General features: G+C 30.9%; 1 protein-coding gene and 2 long non-coding RNA genes across 3 annotated transcripts in view; 1 reads left to right on the top strand and 2 right to left on the bottom strand.

Moving 5' to 3' along the window:
* Positions 1 to 379: 379 nt before the first annotated feature.
* On the bottom strand, positions 380 to 3,834 carry LOC146995069 (uncharacterized). Its single transcript, XR_015043687.1, has 2 exons — positions 3,786 to 3,834; positions 380 to 3,107 (listed from the first exon to the last, which is right to left on the bottom strand). It is a non-coding gene; the product is annotated as an uncharacterized LOC146995069 (long non-coding RNA).
* A 1,458-nt stretch (positions 3,835 to 5,292) lies between these two features.
* Positions 5,293 to 20,500, top strand: part of LOC146995070 (uncharacterized) — a 29,140-nt gene continuing 13,932 nt past the window's right edge. Inside the window, exon 1 of the long non-coding RNA XR_015043500.1 lies at positions 5,293 to 5,944. This is a non-coding gene — a long non-coding RNA (uncharacterized LOC146995070). The remainder of the gene's footprint in view (positions 5,945 to 20,500) is intronic.
* Positions 10,238 to 19,716, bottom strand: LOC146995071 (uncharacterized). The gene is made up of 4 exons (XM_085825389.1): positions 19,570 to 19,716; positions 16,915 to 17,004; positions 14,733 to 14,839; positions 10,238 to 11,641 (listed from the first exon to the last, which is right to left on the bottom strand). Exons 1-4 carry the CDS (start codon positions 19,686 to 19,688, stop codon positions 11,634 to 11,636), a joined length of 324 nt encoding a protein of 107 aa, XP_085681515.1. The 5' UTR covers positions 19,689 to 19,716; the 3' UTR covers positions 10,238 to 11,633.

Genomic DNA, 20,500 nt, shown 5'->3' on the forward strand with positions numbered 1-20,500 from the left:
ATAACATTTTCAGTTTCGCATATGTGGCAATTTAAGAACTTTTTTACGTATACCAATTTTTTGAAATATCTGCAAATTTTTGTATCTTGAAGGAAAGCTTATTCTTTCACCTTTAGTATATAAGTAATGGTAATTTACCAGATAAAATTACTTAATGGGGAATACAGAAAAATATCTAACCACTTACCTTTGTGACTTCATCTGCAAAGAGACTAAAAAAGTAGTTCAGCTAAATCTTCTATAATAAATATTTATAATAATGCTAAATTATGCAATATCTATTAATATGACAAATTTTTGTAAAGCTATTTATTTGAATGAAAAATAATCACATTCAGAAATTTATGGCACTATATTATGATTAACAGAGGAAAAACACTTTTCAAAATTCAAAATAGTTTTTATTAATCCAATTTATCACATTTTATTTGAATTCATGAAAAACAATCTTATATCCATGTATTCTTATGTATATAAGAACTCTTGATAAATTGGATCTCTGTCATTGCCTTTCACAGCACCTAAAATAAAAAAACACTCACAATTACTATATGTGAATATAATTCATAATTAAATTTAAACAAATGACTATTAGAATGCAAATTAAAGGAAGCATTTAAAATATTTTAACATTTAGTACCTATAAACAGAGTAGCAATTATTTGATTTTTCGATTATAGTAAAATAAACATGGGGGATGCCTTTTAAAATTTTTTATGTCAGAAAATAAACTCAAACCACCAGCTGAACATATGAGCAGTTTTATCAATCAGCCACTGGTAGGTAACCTGGATACTGAATCAACATATAAAGTTGTCAAGATAAAGAGAGAAACAAAATTATGATAATCACATCTTACCTATTCATAAAACTATTTTAAATTTAATGTGTAGGCAAGTCCAAAAAGAGTGAGAATAAATTTATTTTGCAACACAAAGTAAAGTCTTGCAGGATCAAAAAAAACTTGTCTCATGAGATTGGCAAGTAAAAAATAATTAACTGCATCTGGTAACATTTATCTGACAACACGTAAGTAATTGTTAGCTACGTGCAGAAAATAAAATCTGATCAGGGGCGTAGCTAGAGGGGGGCAAGGGGGGCATCTGTTCCCGGGTGCAGAATCCAAGGGGCGCCAAACTGATGTTAGAACATTTTAGAATTAAATATTTTCCATCCTTGGCAAGCAGTAGGGGGCGCGAAATCTTCAGTTGTCCCTGAGCGCTGAAAACCCTAGCTATGACTCTGAATCTTGATCATGTTAATGCAATTTTAAACTTTTGAATTTAACCGCAGAAATTTACCAGAGAAGTACTTGTAACAGTAGTAAATGAAGATGTGGCTAATCTTTACTGTATGGTACACCTTGGTTTCTGTCTGAAAAAAAATCGCAAAGTGGTATTGGTTGTTTGTGAAATGTGAAAGCCCATTGCGCCTTTGGGGGAAAAAAAACCCCCCTTTTTTTGTCAACAAAAAGGAGTTATTTCTGCAAATATTACCAACGTGCTGTGATAAATTTAGTTTTGGGCTACTTTTTTTAATAGTAAACCTTTTGTACAGTCCCAGGTTTTTGGTTCTTACCATTCTTTTCAATTGCTGTGTTTGGTTGCACGGAAGTGGTATGGTCTTGTATTTTGAACATGCTGTTTATTATTTTGGTGTGGGTACCATCGTTTGAGTATGTCTGAGGTGACTAAGAGACGAAAAATTTAATTGAATTGCTTACCTGGAGGATGGTGGTGGGAAGCCTAAACATATGCATGTGAAAAAAAAAAGGTATGTTAAAAAAAATGACGTTTCATTTATTTTTTTGTCTCTGTGTGTTAATTTTTGTTAGAAGATTTGTTGTTTAATGTTTTTATGTTAGGAAATATGTATTTTTGGTAACTTATTCCTCTGTGTATTTTTGGTTGTCTGTGTGTTAAGACAGTGGCGAATTTTTTCTGGTAACTATGATATTTTTAACTTTCTGATTTTCTTAAAGTGAAAATAGATCAATGTGTACATGGACAAAGTTAAGGCAGTGCACAATGCCCAGTTTGTGCAGTTCTCTGTTTTAATAGGTCGATGTGTACATGGACACAGAGTTTGTGTATGTCTTTGACTTCTTATTTTGGTTTTGTGTAGCGGCCACCTTGAAATTGGTGCCGATCCTCTCAGGTGACGATATAAAAAAAAGAAACGATTCGCCAAGGGTTACAGTAGAGTAAATTTTTACCAAAGATGTTCTACCATAATCACCATTTCAGTGGTTTAAACACTAGTGGAGAATTATGCAGAGATGAAGATTTGAGTTTTGTTTACACAGCATGATGGTTTAGGCACTCCAGCCATTACAGTGAACAAAATTATAATAAACATAGCCACAATAATTGTCTATAAATATTGATGTATAACACTGCATTAACTAATATATTTCTTATGCTAGTATATACAGAATCCTTAATCGAAGGGAAAATCAGAAGACTGCGCATGCATTTTCCTTTAACTGAAACATGGATTTGATCATACAAATCTCAGTCTTTCAGGACATGCCACACTATGCAGATAGACAGTAAAAAGTGCTCGTGTTGTTTTTATTTGTTAGAGGTATGAAACAAATATACTTCTACATTTTAATTTTTTCTTTTCTTGTTTTACATTTGGATTACCTATCAAAAAATAGGGAATTTTGATATTATTACAATATCGGAGTTAAAATAACAATTATTGGACATGTTAAAGTAATGATAATTTTAAATTAGGTTAAAAAGTAACCCTTAATGTGGCATATTTTTGAATTAAACTCTATCGACATTAAAAACAACAAAACGTCCCTCTTTATTAAGGACTTTAATTAACTAATTTTAAATACAGAGCTATGAATGAATTTTTTCCCTTGCATGTTATAATAACTGAAACAAAATTACTCTGATACAGTCAAAATTCCTAAATGCGCGTTTTTGAAATCCAAGATGGCGGCCAAAATTGTTTTCCCTGTCCGAGGGAAATCGGACAGGGAAAACAACTCTGACCTACCAAACCTGGAAAGAACAAGAAAAAACGAACGAATTTATGATGCCATCCTGAAGGCTACTCATCGCTGTTCCTTCAGATATCTATCAGGATACCTGCAAATAATAAGAAAAACAAAATATAATATTTTTTTGCTGAGCACAAGTTTAAGAAATATTAAATGAAATTGTTTAAATTACATTAAATACAACTGCTTAGCAGAAATGCAAATTATAAAAAATATATATATATAATATTTTTTTGCTGGGCAAAAGTTTAAGAAATAATAAACGAAATTGCTTAAATTACATTAAATACAACTGCTTAATATTTTCAAATATGCGATTATAAAAAAAAATATATATATATAATATTTTTTGCTGGGCAAAAGTTTAAGAAATAATAAACGAAATTGCTTAAATTACATTAAATACAACTACTTAATGTTTTCAAATATACGATTTGCAGAAATCAGCTTTACAATATAGTTTCATGCTTTAAAACTAAAAGAAATATCTATCATAAAATTAATCAAGAAACCTACTCTTTTATAAATACATAAACTATTTTTATAAATCTAGAAATACTTAAAAACGCTTAAAACATACAGTAAAAGCAAAAAAAAAAAATTCTCAGTATCGTAAGTAAGGGATAAGTTAAGTAATCGTTTTAAACTACGAATTTACTTTATTCTCGTTAGCATCCTCTGACAATATATGAAATTAAATTGAATTTATATCATAATATATATAAATAATAATATTAAATTGCATTAATAACAAATTAGCACTTACTTTGTACACGAGACATCCTTTCCGCGCGCGATCGATTTGGCGCCCAAAGTTACGGTTACTAGTTACGGTTGCAGTGAACGATGAACTCGGATCGTTAAGTTAATAATTTTGGCAAAATTTATTAAGAAGTTCTGCAAGTTCTTGTAAATAGAATTATTGATATTAGAACTGCTATTTATTGCCAATAAACAAATATAAAATTGTTACATAGTATAATTTTTCTTATATTCCTACTCTTATGTTTATTCACAATCTACATTTGATTATATTTAAGGTCTTGTTTTTACAGTTCAGAATGTATAATTAATAATACTGCTTTCTAATTTGATTAAAATAAAATACAGTAAATTATTTCAAACAGAATGGTATAGGTTATTTCGCTGCAAACAATTATACTAAATATACTTATTTATGTACATTTGAGAATTTAGCGCCGAGCAGTTATTAATCATCCATGATGCTCTTCTGTCTGCCTATTTACAATTCTAAATTACATTTTTGGAAAGAAAAATTAAATTCAAGATTAAAAAAACTTTTTTTTAATGAAAATGTAACTTTTTTAAAAGCTTCATTTATTAGCTAGAGTGATTCCAGTTTACTTATCTGTATTATCACAGTGAATCAAATATTATTACTGGCTTATCAAACATTAATAACAGTATAAATAGAGCTTTGGCCCGATTGAATAAACGTAAGAAGATCAGCTAACAAAACTTGTAGCCGCATAATAGGGTTTTAAAAACGATGTTTGAAATTTCAGCTAATTTCTGTAATGCATCCCCGTCATTAACTCCACATGGATTGCCAAATATTTACAAAGGCACCTTCAATTTCGTAGCTTAATAGTAGCTACTTTTGCAGTTATTCCAGCAAGCCCTAGATCAGAAACAACAGCCATTTAATGCACATTGGTCTCAAGTGTCTTTCCAGTGCAGGATTTACGTATAAGCTACACATATAAGCTACTATTATATATAGCTTAGGGCCCCCACTTTCTTCGCCCCCCTAAAATTAAAATATAGTATAACAGACTTATAAAGGGCCCTATATTTCAAACAGCCTAGAGCCTTATCAAGTCTAAATCTAGCTTTGTGTCTTCCTCAGAAAGGAATTCGTGCTAAATAATTCATGTGAATATGGGAGCTTCGACAGAGGTTCATCATGCCCCAACCCATTGCTTTACAAAATTTCACTTAATACTCACATGCATGAATGACGTAATGGGCTGGAGCCACTCGGGTTGGAATCATAAACAGTGGCTCAGAGTCATGGGATTATCTTCAGAAATCATGTGAAATCTCGCCTACAAAAATCTTACTCTCCCATCTTGAGTAGTAGTAGGTATAGGCTCAGTAAACAGTCATCCACTTACATATTAAAAATGGCGAAGCGGTGTCACGCAACATGAGACTGAGTAGCAGTGAGTTCATCTGAATCCACAGTCTGCGCTGAGATCTAGAAGACCTCTTTATAAGAAAGGAGGAAAACTGAACTTACATAAGTGCATCCTTATGTAAGTTCAATTTTTGTTTTCATTACTGACTAATTAATTAAGCAAAGGATCAAATAAATCTTCGGCACCTTTATGCAAATTCACTTTACTGGACTTTATCATCTATAAATACAGCTTCTAAATTCTAGATCACAAGGGCTCTGTTAAAAGAATCAAGCAAGCCAACTAGATATCTAGTTTGCCTTGAATCAAGATGGTTTGATAAGGAGTACATCATAACTGGGCCGTTCCTAGGCCATTAGATGCCCGAGTACATTCGAGATTGCCGCCCCCAAATTTAAAACAAAATGCTCAATGATTAATAAAATTTATATTTCATACTCACTAAGTACTTACATATGACACATTGTATAACAAGTACTGACATAATATGACAAGTATTTACAATGAATTTGAAATATTTAGGTATCGCGGAAGTCCGGCCGCCCCTGATTTTCGAAGCCCGCTTACTTTTACGCTCTCCACCTTCACTAGGAACGGCCCTGCATCATAAAGATACTTGCACACCTGTGCAAATCGTTGTTGTTTGATAATCCTTGTTACCTAAAGAAATTGTTAGAAATGCGCCTGCCTTGAAGACGAGCGTCCCTGATGAGTATCATTTTCTAACTTCAGAAAAGCACTCTTCATAAAAGTGCATACTTATGTAAGTTCAATTTTTGTTTTCATTACTGACTAGCAGTGGAGTAGCTAGGGTGGGGCAAGGGAGGACATCTATCCCCGGGCGCAGAATTCAGGGGGCGCGAAATTAATGTTACGAAATTTTCGAATGAAATGTTTTCCGTTCTTGACACAGAGAAAGGGGCGCAAAATCTTCGGTTGTCCCCGGGCGCCGAAAACCCTAGCTACGCCTCTTCTGACTAATTAATTAAGCGAAGGATCAAATAAATCTTCGGCACCTTTATGCAAATTCACTTCACTGGACTTTGTATAAATGTACCCTTTGAGAAATGTGTGACGAGCGTTTCCGTAGAAAGATCTTGTTTTTCACAAAAGTTCCGAAAATTAATTCCATCCACTGCATCATTAATTAATTAATCTGCAATGCAAATGAAAACCCCATTCGCATAAAGAGACCTGCCTTAAATTGTCCGTATCCTTACAGAGGTTGCATTTTTCAAAATTACAGATTGATTTTTTGTAAGGTTCACATGCCTTTATGCCAAGGCACCCTTACAAAGAATTTTATTTTTTCGAACAGCGATCGATCTTTATAAAGGTGTATTCACCATTATATCTGGGTGCTATTTTGAAGAAGTCTCTAAGAACCACCGCAAAAAAATACCATACATCGCAGATTATCATCGCAATAACTGGGCACATTGCAGATAAAATTAAAGAAAGGCAAGGTGAGTTGCATAATATCCATTGATTCTAGATACTCCTGTTGGAGCCACAATTGCATATATGTTTGTGCATTTTAATTTTGGTATAAGCATATACACAGCTTCCATAACATGCGACCCATCCTCCTATATACCAGGTGTTTCGGTTGATCTTTGCCATTTGACATTCTATATTCTTACCCTGAAGAGACCATGTTCATTGAAACAGGTTCTGATGCAAATGTGCAAACATTAATATTATGATACACATGTGGTTGGGCACCTTTTCCCATACATTCTTACAGTGGCTCCTCCATTGCCGTCAGCTGTTTGATACACGAAGTGAATGTCTGCAAACTCTGAATTCGTAAAACGGTATATACTCTGTGGTTGGAATCAGAAAGCTCTCCAAGTGCCTACCAGGAGCACTGGTACTAAATACAGATTTATCTGTTTTTCCATTTCTGGCCTTGTTGCTCCATATAAATACGGTTTATTTCGTTTGATTTTTATTAAAGATGAGTCAGCCTGTATATATAACAGAAAGATGAATTGTATTTTGCGATGCATATGAGAGGTTATCTTTAAAGTGGGGGAACTTAACAAAGCAAGGTTATTCGTAATTATGTCATAACGAAAAAAAAAATTGTTTTTAATATTATATAATCCTAACTAATATTATAAATGCGAATGCGAGTTTGTTTGTTCGTTTGTTTATTACCCTTTCACTTTTTAATTACTTAACCGATCACCATGAAATTTTCAAGAAAGATGAGAAAAGGTTATAGGCTATATAATGTAACTTATCAGTTGAAACTTAAACTATACAATAAGTTTTATAGTTAAAATGATTGCCGTTGTATAAACATTAAATGTTAAACGATATAAAAGTTTGTCTGCGCGCACAGGTACTTGGCTTGTCTATAGCTAGAGTTTCCAGCGCCTGGGGACAACTGAAGCATTTGCGCCCCATTCTATGTGCCAAAAATGGAAAACATTTCATTCAAAAATTTCGTAGCATCAATAAGGCGCCCCTTGGATGCTGGGCCCAGGGACAGATAGCCTCATCCTAGCTACGCCCCTGCTAATATATCAAAAATATTTCTTGAAAATTTCATGATGATCCGTTAAGTAATTAAGGCGTGAAAGCGTAACATTTATAAATTTTTCCTTGTTTAATTTTATTATTTGAAATCCTTCAGGATTTACGGGTTTCGGGTCATCTTTCACAAAAATTTTTCAGTCATTAAGAAAATATACGTAGCAGTTTTACTAGATTTCATGGCGATACACTCCACGTAAATACAAAATATCCGCGGTCTATAGGTATAGAAGAAAAGCAGTATTTACTGAAATTTTACGCAGAGTGTATTTTTAAAATTCACGCGAAGTTGAAACTTATTTAAGGACATTAACGCGAGCGAAGCCGTGGATAAAAGCTAGTAAAACTATAAAACATGAAGCCACATTAAATTAATTAACTGGAAAACAAGGGGCCCACCAGCGGCCGACCGGTAACGTCGCTGAACACTGGTAGTTCGGTCCGAGGTTCGAATCCCGCGAACGGGCTGGCTGCATGGGTCTTTTCGTGGTTTTCCCCATGTGTGACGTGTATACGAGCCAGTTTCCCTTAAAAAGTCCTCCACGAAGGCATCCCTCCCTTAATGCAGATAGCCCTCGAGTGCTTTGCCGTAATTTAATAAGCCAAACGAAGTCTGAGAAAAACTAATCATTATTAATAGGAAGAGTTATAGGTATTTTTTCCTCTTTAAAGCGGTCTTTAATGGTATAATCGGAAGCCCGCCCGCCTAGAAATCATGAGGTTAGGAGTTCGAAACTCGGCGAGGGCAACGTATATTTTCCCTGCCTATTGGCGCCTGAAGTAAAATGTGGTAGCCTATAATATGTCACTATCAGGATTTAGCAACTGATCCTTACCTTCCTTGTCGTACTAGAAGTGGGGGAGAATGCAAGGAATTTTCTCCTTTATTACCGCAATGGAAAATTTGGCTAGGGTATTGCACCTTTTTCATATTCTGGCTAGGCAGAAGAGTACCAGGGGGAGCAGAACAGCCAGGCCACTGATTAAGAGGAGAGGCCTCCGAAGAACCTTAAGTTTTTAAGTATGTATTAAAAAAAAATGAAGCTAAAATGTGGTCTGTATTGGGAGAATCAATCCCTAACTCATAATTGGCACTAAAGATATCTTTGGGATGGTGTATGTTTCAGTTGCTCCATGCTAGAGAAGCTTTTTGAATATCTTCGATCAACAAGGTGCCAAGATTTAATGGCTTGTCAGTCTTTTTGCATTGAACATACGGTAGCTAAACATGTTAATGAATTTTTGACAAAACTATAAACAAACTTTCGTAAGTCAAAATTCACTAAAAACAGTTATAGCTTTTTTATTTTTAGAAAAGTTAACAATATTTTTTAAATCATCAAAAATAGCTGATTAATAAGCATTTTTAAATATAAATTTGTTTTCTAAATGTAATTTTCCCCCTTAATCTTAAGACTTGCTTTTCAAATCAATTCAAATATTTAATTTTAATTAAATAAATGTTAATTTTATATTTGTGTTGACATTTTGTATGGTGATCATTCCGATATAGGGTGACCAAGTGAGATTTCCATCCTGAGCATCGATAATTAAGTCTGGCACTGCAGATAGAATTTTGCATATTTGCCCTATTTCTTACTTTCACAAATGTAATGATTTTACAAAATTACATGTTCTATTTGTACAACTTTTCCATCCTTAGATCAGTCAATATACTACGCATAAAACCTATTTCAAAGATTCTGCGTGTGTGTATTTATGTTTTATTTAAGCTAATAGAAAATATTTAATAATGGAAATTTCCTTCATCCAGAGTCAGTTTACAATCCATAAAAGATAATAAGATTAATACCAGTAATAATGTATAAATAATGTAAATAATGAGTAAAATGCATAATATATTTTAATAAATGAAGCTGGAAATTGCAGATGTGTGAATCTTGAAATAAATACTGATAACCAAAAAAACAGAATAGAAATTTGTGCTTATTTTAAAAGTGAATAATACAGGCAAAGTTAAAATAAAAATAAACATTATCAATGAAGAGTAACATTACTTAAACTACATTAAGGGGAAGCAAATGTGTATATGTAAATGTGTGCATTAGTGGTATTTATGACTTTACACTGAAATTCTGATTCCCCCATGAGGGGGGGGATCAGAATTTTTTTAATAGGTAAAGAAGCTAATGGGATAAATGAAACTAAGGGAATTATTGATATGTTGTCCTCTATTAAAGACATATGTGTTATTTTGTTCCATTGGCTAATTCATTTTCACATTGGACTTGTAATTGAATTTTAAATTAAGAATGAATCTGTGTGCTTTTTCAGGGAAGGGAAGTTATGCTTTATAAAATTATAAGTATGCAATATTTACAATTAAACAGAAAATGAGAGGTGTACGAAAAAATTACAAGAAAAAAAGGGAATTTTAAATTTTTTGACAGGATGAAATTTAAAATGCTTATCAGTCATGGTTAATAAAACTTAGCTGAATATTAAATATATGTATCAAATTTATTGAGAATAAAAATTGAAGCTAACAGAATGATAATAATAAATTAAAAAATTTATTTACATGCATACAATTTTATGTTAAATATACAGAAAATTTTCATACGAGAATACAAGAATAAAGAATTGTTTTATTAAAGAGTCTTGAAATAACTGTAGCTTTTTCTTTCACTTTTAAATTCAATAACTCTTAAAATTATAGTGATATTTATAAAAGCATAATAAAAATAATTTGATTAAACATTCCTTTTACATATTAGGCCAACTAATATTACATATTACAGCTCATGAAATGTTTCTGGTATGGAAAAAAGGATCCTTCTAAAAAATTTTCTTTACATATATATAACTAAAAATGTATCAGTTCATTTTTTCTATAATTATGTTTTATGAAAATATTCTTAAACTATTGAAAAGAATGAAATTTCCTTCATTTTCAAATGATTATGAGATGGATTTTAATGTAATGCTGATAAAGAAGATATTTTTAACATTAAAACAGAAAAATCTAAAATAGCTAAAACATATACACCTTGGATAAAAATTTGCGAGGAAAAAATTATAAATATTAATGAAAATAAAATTTTCATAGCACATAATTTTAGCATTTTAGTAAAAAATTATAAAAATTGCATCATTATACTTTACATACAGCCACTTTACTGAGATATTTATTTCAATATTAAATATATAAATTTCATGTTTCATTTCCTATTTATCTATTTCACTATCTTCTAATTTGACAAATTTTGTCTCAAATCTCAGATAATGCATTAATTCTAGACTCAGCAGCAATTACTTTCACAAAACATATATAAAATTAACAAGATGCTATTAATTTTGCACGAAGGCTTTCCATATAAAATTAACTTCTCAGATTTTCTACATTTATATAGTTCTATATAAAAAGAGCATTTATTTTGGAACATAATGACCAATATGAAGTAATAATACATAATTTATAATTTTAATAGTCACAGCATACTGAGATATTACATTTGGCTCATTGTAGAACCATAGCCTGCATACCCAGCAATACAATCATTACCATCCAATGATACAATCATTTTGCTTATCATATGATAAGCTTGCTTTAAATTGATTTCATTAAAGGGTACAATAGAATACCTGCCATAGCTTTTCAGTTTATTGCCATATAACTTTATCGCACTAAGCACAGCAACTGAAAAATTGGTCACAAGATTTGTGGCTTAATTGTCTGATTTTCCGAGATTTAGGTATTAAGTTTTTATTTTGACTGACATTCCTCTTTGGAATGTCACTGGGTTTGCTTGATGCAGCTACTTGCCCTGAAGATGGTTAGCTTGGCTGTTCACAGCTTTAATGAAGCTTGCCGCAGGGTGGTGAATTCTACTGCATAACTAAGCAAATAGCTCCTTCACATTTACAAGTCTGCTGCTTCTGCACACCTAATCAGCTGGAAGGGATAAAAATTATAAACATAAATAATTACAAAATCGATTCACAATAAATTTTATATTTTAGTTAATTTATTTATTGAATAAAATAAACGTGAAAGTAATTAGAAAGCAGCACTGAATTAAAATATTAGTAATACTCATAGTGTAACAACGCTGATACTGCAAATGCTAAATTAAATGAGTATTGGGACTTTAAAGCATTAGAAATGAGTGAGTGTTGCATATAAAGGTTAGCATTTTGGATGCATAAATTCATGTCACACATAGAGAAAATTATGAAAACTTCCATGCAGCCAGTCTATTTGGCAGGATACACAAGTAATAAACATGTTTAATAATGAAACATAATAAAAATATTAATAATTAATGAGGGAAAATTTATAGTTTTGTTCTTTTTATTTAAGTTAATATTTCTATTGTGAAAACTATCTAACTTAATACACTATTCACTTTCTCTTTGCCAGTACTAAACATTAATTCTGAATTATAATAAATTTTCTAACTGCTCTGTTATTCATTCACAATAGTAATGGCTTGAGTTAATTTCTTCTGCGTTTATTTCATTTATAACCTCCCAAAGTTTTCAACTACATTTTATCCTATAGTTCTAATCTGAGGTAATGTGCTGCAAATATCAAGTGTTAAACTGTCATAATAATAATACTATAGACAACTGAAGTTAACAAGCACATATTGTAAAGCTTCAATCATATGCAGAAGTGATTTATATGCAAGTACAGTCAAAAGTCGTTAATCCGGACTCGTCGGGACTTCGGCGATTCCGGATTATCGATTTTTCTGGATTATAGATCATCAGTTTAAATCTGGTAAGATGGCAAGCAGAAATTATAAAATTAAAAATATGAAACCATAATTTATGAAATAAAGAACAATTATGATCTAAAGGGTATCAAAATTTACAAAAAGAAAAAGCTTAATATTTATTTGTTTACTTTATTAAACATTTATTTCAATGTAAGTTGCTTCGTTTCATGTGATAACACTTTCTCTTTAATTCTATTAAACAGACATAATTTCTCGTTTAGTTACAAAGTTCCGCTGTTCAAGTCCTATAATTGCTGTGTTGAGAATACCGACTAATTTGTCAATGGAAATGTTTTCGTTTTCAATAACCTCTGGGTCACTTTCTTCACTATCGAAAGCGAATTATAATGACGAGGAACTTGATTTAAATCATATCAAAGACGGAGTACATAGACATGAAATACTATACTTAGTAAGGAATTATAAGCCAAATAAAATAAAAACATCTGCCCTGAAGATAAGGATAGTGCTGACAGATCAACTTCCAATCCGCGGCGTGAAATTGATAAACAGATTTCAAATTTCAGAGCATACTTTCACTTTGTAGATATAAATTACATATTAGTAAATATATATCGGAAATTCTATTTGACATAATCGAAAGTTCAAGCTTACTTTTATGGAATTGTTCTAAAAGTCTGCAAAAAATAATAAGCAGGATCCAATTCAAAGATTAAGGAGCAACGCAATGTGCAACATTAACTGAATCAGATAATTTTAGCTTAGCTTATACCTCCGTTACGCATTAAACGCGCATGTGCACAAACATATTCGCAGCCGTAAAGGTCTTACGCGCACTCTTAAACGCCTGTGCGCATGCGTGAACGCAACGCATGCGCAGAAAGTTTGTAGCTTTGAGGTCCGGATTATAGATCATTCCGGATTATGGGTGTCCGAATTAACGACTTTTGACTGTATATCTTTATCATTTGGCCAATTTGAATTCAACAAAATAATCTAATTTTCATAATTTTCTCAATTTTTATTGTCTGCAGATAATCAAAACCATTTTTAAAGAGGGACTACTGCACATTATTGTTAAGAAATATATCACATTGACATTCTTCAGCTTTATTACTTTTTAACTTTAACAAATTAATATTTAAGTACTAAAAATTAAATATAACACAGTTACAGCTCTGAAGCTATGTGACAGATGCAACGAGCGAAAGCTCTGAAGTCAGATTCCAATCAGTCTGGGTTGTATTTATTTTGCATATAAAACAATACATGTGAATTCTAGTTAAATAGAACCAATGACTAAAAAGCACTTGTTTTAAAAAATACATAATAAAAATTTATTTTTTTATTTTTCATATTACATATCAATACAAAATAGCATATTAAAATAAAGTCGTAGCTGCCCGGATGGTATAGTGATTAGGAAAGCCTGAGTACAATACTGAGGGACCCGGATTCGAATAACGAACAAGGCATGGATGTAAATTATCTGTCCCTTCATAGGAGGCAAAGGTGGCCTGCCTATTAGGTGCCTCCATAATAGATCACCATATCTGATTTTAGGAGTGGCCAATGCCGGCATAGGCAAGCATCCACCATTGGAAACAAAAAGTACATGTGCAAGAAATGGAGTTATTCTGATGCTAATGGTTTCATAAAATTAATTATTCTTTTCTGATAACTCGATTCATAATTATAATGTGGGGAAAAAAGAAGAAATATAGAATATCAAATCCCATTTACTTTCCTGAACCAAAGTATGAAAGTAACAGCACAGTGTATAAAAATGTTGAACAACTGCATCGTTTGTTAACACAGTTATAACTGAAGTACTGTTTTGAAGAAGGGTATGGAGTTTTAGGGCAATTAGCATATACTTTGATGCTTCTTATTTCATTAAAGCTAATTCTTATATATAGGCATAGTAATGTTTTGCTCATCAGCATTTTATGAATTATTGACAATTTCAAAACAAGTATAAATATGCAAAATAAAATAAGGAGCTGTATGACTTAAAGCTCATATAAATTGGAATACCTTATGTTGGAGCATTGCTGAACTCATACTTAAAACAGAATAAAATGATAAATGAAAATCAAAACACTACTATATATGCACTGTATGTTACTTCCTTATTAAAGCAGACAGTCTGGATATATTTAAAAGTTACAAGTTACAAATTTGGTGATTCAATCAGCTTATTTTGTTATGGTGTCTTTATTAAACAATAATCAAATGTCACCTATGGATATTCTAATATACTTTAAGAACATTAGGCTTAAATAAAAAGTTAAACTTTACCTTTCTGGATTTTGGAAAGCCTAACAGATTTCAGTTCACAAAAGTCCCATTTATTGCTATTACAGGCCACACATCGAGCAAAAGCTTTCATTGAAGGGCAGTTCAACCTGAAATCACCATTTAAAATTTCATGATCAGGGTAACAATACAAAGGTTTAGCACTTGGCTTATAAATAATCCTGCTCTTTCAGAAAAATTTAATTGCCATGGCAATAGATTTAGGTTGGTAACTTATTTCTGTAAAAAAATGTTATGCCCTTTCCAGGAAAAACATGAGCACACATATTTACCATATAACATATTCCTCGAAGTATAACACAATGGCTTCAAATCCCATTAATTAGAAAGTTTGATTTCATTTCTACTTTAACCAGGTTGCCTTCATGGCCATATGACATACAATATATTCTTTAAAATAAAGACTAATGTAACAGATTCAAATAACAAATTTAAAAGTTTTGCCCCATAAGTGAAAACATAACTTTGTGAAATAAATCTTGCATCCAATTTAAGGCCATGAGAACTGATGTTTGACAAATACTAAAGAAGGTTTATTTATATTTTTGATGCATTAGACATGAACCTGATTTAATCAAAAAAACTTTAATATGGGGGATAGGTTGGAATAGCTTTAACTTCTTTGATAAGCTGAAGCATGTTTAGAACAAAATGCTTTAATGACAGGTAAATTTCCATCATTTGCAAATCATTATATTATTAGAAAATACATTTTAATGAGATACTAACAACTATGACATTTTATGCATAAAAAGAGTAAAAATTAAACCAGTTATCATTTGGCTTTGTGGTGTCATCGAAGCTTTGCTTGGTGGTACACTACTATACTGTCAACAATATTATTTTCATATTAGTTCCACAACAGTAAATTAGCATGTTCCAGTTCAGAGTTTGAATGCATCTGAAATGTTTTGTGCACAGTTTGAATTTAAGAAAAATCTCTTTCCTTCAGACTTATATTTTCAGCTTAATATTCTAATGATTTACTTTTTTTGAAATCATATACTACAGCTATATCCATTTGACTTTGAAGATTAATAATTTTTATTTTCTTATATCCTACCCATATATCTTTCTTTCTGAGTAGCTATGTGCAGAGTTAAAAAATGTATAGATATATAAAAATAATAAGGATAGCTTAATTATTTTTATTGAGAAAAATTAAATGGGCATAGCTATATATGTAAGAATACATAATTAAATTAGTCCAAATCATATTTAATGCATCTCCATATTTATTTTAATATTTTCATTTAATATGTATTTAAATGCACTAATCATTTTATCATTAGAATTCTAGTAAAAGTAAGAAAAAAGCTATAATAAATTAAATGCTGTTGTTGTTGGTTTCATTTTAACTTTGCCCAGTTTGTCTTCATGGCAATAGCAATATTTATAACATATATAATACTTAAAAAAGGAACTTTTTGTTATGTTAATAATAATAATTTGCTTCATTTTTTAACTTCCAAAACCCCATAAACGTTTTGCGAAAATATAAAAAACTTTATTTTCTTTTACCGTAATGTTCGAAAAATAAACCCCATAAACGTTTTGCGAAAATATGAACTAATAATGATACTCCCAAAACCCCATAAACGTTTTGCGAAAATATAAAAAACTTTATTTTCTTTTACCGTAATGTTCGAAAAATAAACCCCATAAACGTTTTGCGAAAATATGAACTAATAATGATTTGCGACTTTCAAACTTTATTTTCTCTTACCGTAATGTTCGAAAAGTAAACAGAAAATTTCCCTTTTCCTCCTTCAGGAAAATTCCCTGTGTGGGTTGCAACAATTATCAGGGTTACCATATTCTGGCGCACGTACGCTCACTTCCGATGTAAACAAATCCGCAATTTCGCCAAGTGCCGGTTATGGAAACATCCCCGAAAATTTACTGTCACAACCACATTTTTATGTGAAATGTATTATTTTAACATTTTACAATATTTAAGGTATGGCATTAAATGCAACATTATGTGCCTGGATATAAGTTAGTAAATTAAAAAAAATAATAATAATCAAAGAATTAATGTCATGAAAAATTTCAAAAACAAGCAGAATTTAATTTAGAAGACCTTTAGACACTTATGATAAATAAATTTGAGAATTCTTCACCCAAAATTAAATTATAATTAACTAAAACCAGTTTGACTGACCTTCTACAAAATCCTTCAGCTGCAATTTTTTCTAGCTTGAAAACCAAATTCTTCTCCACATGGTAATAACATCTTAACCAGTTGAAATTCCTGCAGAAAGTTTGATAACACAGTAATAGAATTAATAGAATAGAAAAATTAACACAAAAGTATAGAACATCATTTAAACTTAACATTATTACAAATTTTGGTGCTTTCTGACTATCTGCAAGGCTGTGAAAATTGGCAAAATGGTTAGTTTATGGTTCATATCTACTGCTCTGTTCACAAGTAGTAATTCAAATAAGCACTTTATAAGAAACAAGAAATTTTAGGATGCACACACAAAAAAATATATACATTGGGTCAATATTCACATATTTTTCATCCAATGGAATACAGTTCAGAAATAAAGATTAAAAATAAAGCATGTAAATACATGTATGTGGTATGCATATTCATAGTTTGCTATTATCGTGTGCATACACTTGCTGTTTTAGCATAAGTTGAAGCTGTGAGGGCAGATGATAAGAAAGTATCAGAATTTTTCATGTATAAGAAAAGATTGCCCTGACAATAGTATCTCAATTGTTTAGCACTGACATTTACATAGCGCATTAGAAATATATAGTAATATATGTATAATAAAAAGATAATTGCATGTTATTAATTCATTTTTTTAAATGCCAAACTTTAACTATTCTTTCACATATAAATAAACAGAATTCTTTCACATATAATTAAACAGAATTCTTTCACATGAACATCTAAAATCCATTCTTAACTAAAGAATAAATAATAAAACCATGTAAATTTCTTATCAAGCCCATCATTTCCGAAATGTCTACTTCTAAAAGTTCCCAGCATTTCTCTATATATTATAAAATTACTAAACTAAGCATCAATGATCATTATGTTTGCTAATGTGACAATATCTTTCACACTTCTTTGTTACCACAAGTAACAAGTAGGCTTCAATAAATCTTTAACTGTTACATGCTACTTTTGTCTAAAATTTGTACAAATAATAAAATTAAATGAGCTCTTTATAATATGCTCAAAGAAATAATTTTGTATGAAAATTTGTATGTTATATATTGGCCTGATTAATGATTCAGGAAATAATTCGGGTTTTCAAAGTGCTTCCAATAATTCAAATTTCAGCTTGTGTCAAAATAAAACCTATAACACAAAGATAAGCAAATTTCCTTATGAACAATGCATTTTAACATTATTCAATCACTGGCAATCACACAGTACTGATTGCTTCAATAAACATTACTGTAACTGTGTTATTTAAAAGACTGTAATGTTTTAATTAAAACATTACAGTCTTTTCCTCCTTCTAACACCAAAAGAAAACCCAGATAAGAAATATAAAAATATCAGTAAAAATAAATTATATTATTGAATGACACTTTACATTAATTACACTTATGCATATATTATTTTATTATAAATTATTTCAAAATCAAAGAAGAGAAGGGGGAGAAACTTTAATATTGACATTTCTAAAATGATATAAACATTAATCATTTAGTACAGTTTGTTATTTCAGGCAAAAAGAATTCACTTTTCTGGATAGCATTTATATTTCCATCTCACTTTCAATGAAACATTAAGAGAAATGCATATAATTTAAACACCAGTTTATTTTATTTATCAGACAGATTATGTCAACTCGAAAAAACCTATCAGTAAAATTCGGTAGTAATAATTCTGAATGTTAGGCAACTTGCAAGATTCAACAAAAATTATCAATACTTTTATTATAATGACAATACTACAGTAACATGAACATAAAATTAAACTGCGTATAACTATAAAATAAGCCAGCATATAATAATGGTGCATTGGTTTCTAAAACAATGGGCTCGATGAAAAAATACATGTATTATGGTAACTATTCATATTCTTCAGCTTTCCTAATATTCTCATGTTCACTTTACATAACTAAAGTATCTAAAATACAATAAAAATGCAAACAATATTTATGAGAAAATGTTAAAAGCAATCATAAGCATTTGATTGAATGACCATATTTTGTCTTCCTGCAAGTCGAATCTTAAAATGATATGCAGTTTGAAAAATGCTTAATCCTTTTATAAAATATTCAAAAAAGATTTAAAAAAGGTACTGTTCTGTTATCAGGACCGGGTTCAGAATTGTATTTATGTATGCTTGTATATTTGTATGTTTGTGTGTTTACATATACACATCTATGCACGTACTTACGAACACAGGTTCATACATTCCCGATTCTGGTCCCAATAACAGAACAGTACCCCCAAAAAAACTTGAATTACAAACTAGATTAAGATAATGTTTCAACCATACATATTTTGGACAAAACAATGCAAACTCTTATTTTTATACAATTGTTCACACTATTTAACATAAATTTATTGCTGCAATAAAATAATAAGCAATCTGATCACACATATTATTTTGAAACTGAATGCATAAACTAGACTAAAAAAAATTCAGTCATAAACATTTGGATAGCAGGGCAAATTAGATATTTGAAAAGACAGCCAGCCATCGAGATACACGTAATTCACGACAGAATGGTAACAATTCATAAAGCTGTGAAACATTTAACTGTCAAAATGACATAAATAACATAAATTCGAAAAGCAAAAAAAGTAAACATACAAGTATTGCAACTGAACTTACCTTTCACGCAACAAAAAATATCCATACAAGTTAACCTCATGGCGCAGCCATTTTGGATTTCGTTTCAAATCTAGAGCTGGAGCAAACCGCATGTATTCGTTACCGAGTAACGGGTACATCGGTTGACTCGAAGTACCGATTCGGTACTCACAAATCAATTTCGTTACTCGCATCCATTTCGTTACTCATACGATGCGAGTAGGAATGATGCGGTTTCTACTCGAATACGAATGATGCGGTTGTTCGAATACGAGTGCGGTTGCTGTTCGAATACGAATGATGAGGTTGCTAACAATACCTGTGCGTCACAATGCGTGCATATTTTTTTTATTGATAATTTCGTACTTTTTTGTGTAATTCATCGGGTAAACTCTTATTTATATTATGTGTTTGTATTTTAGTTGAAATAATACTTAGTTGATGATATTTAATAAGATGAGCCATTTTGACAGCGTGAAGCGTTATTTTGTACTTACATTAAGATTTATAGTGCATATTATGTTTGTAATTTGAAAATTTGGATAATTTAAATAATTATTGATTTTCTCTTGAGGGTGCCATTGGGATATTTTTATTGATTTGAAATATTTATATACTGCACTTAGGTATTGTTTATATAAGAATATGTAGGTCAATATACGTTCTTGTACGAAGATACTTACTTGTACGAAGTAAAAAGGAAGTAAGTACTGTAATCGCGAAAAATATTGGGCATCATATTTCTACGGAAACATCCATTTTTGACCATTACATAATCCATGTGGATAATGTTTTTGGGTGACGTATGTACGTACGGACACAATGAAGGACTCTTCCCAAAACGGATTGCTAAGTAGGATTAAAGGGATATGATTCTAAGCTGATACTTAAAAGGGATTTTTTTCATGACGTGTACGTATGTATGTATACATTTCTCATAACTCCAAAATGA

Source organism: Stegodyphus dumicola, chromosome 10, assembly GCF_044657685.1.
Source record: "Stegodyphus dumicola isolate Sdum_Otavi_A_Nest chromosome 10, ASM4465768v1".
In the NCBI taxonomy this organism is placed as follows: domain Eukaryota; kingdom Metazoa; phylum Arthropoda; class Arachnida; order Araneae; family Eresidae; genus Stegodyphus; species Stegodyphus dumicola.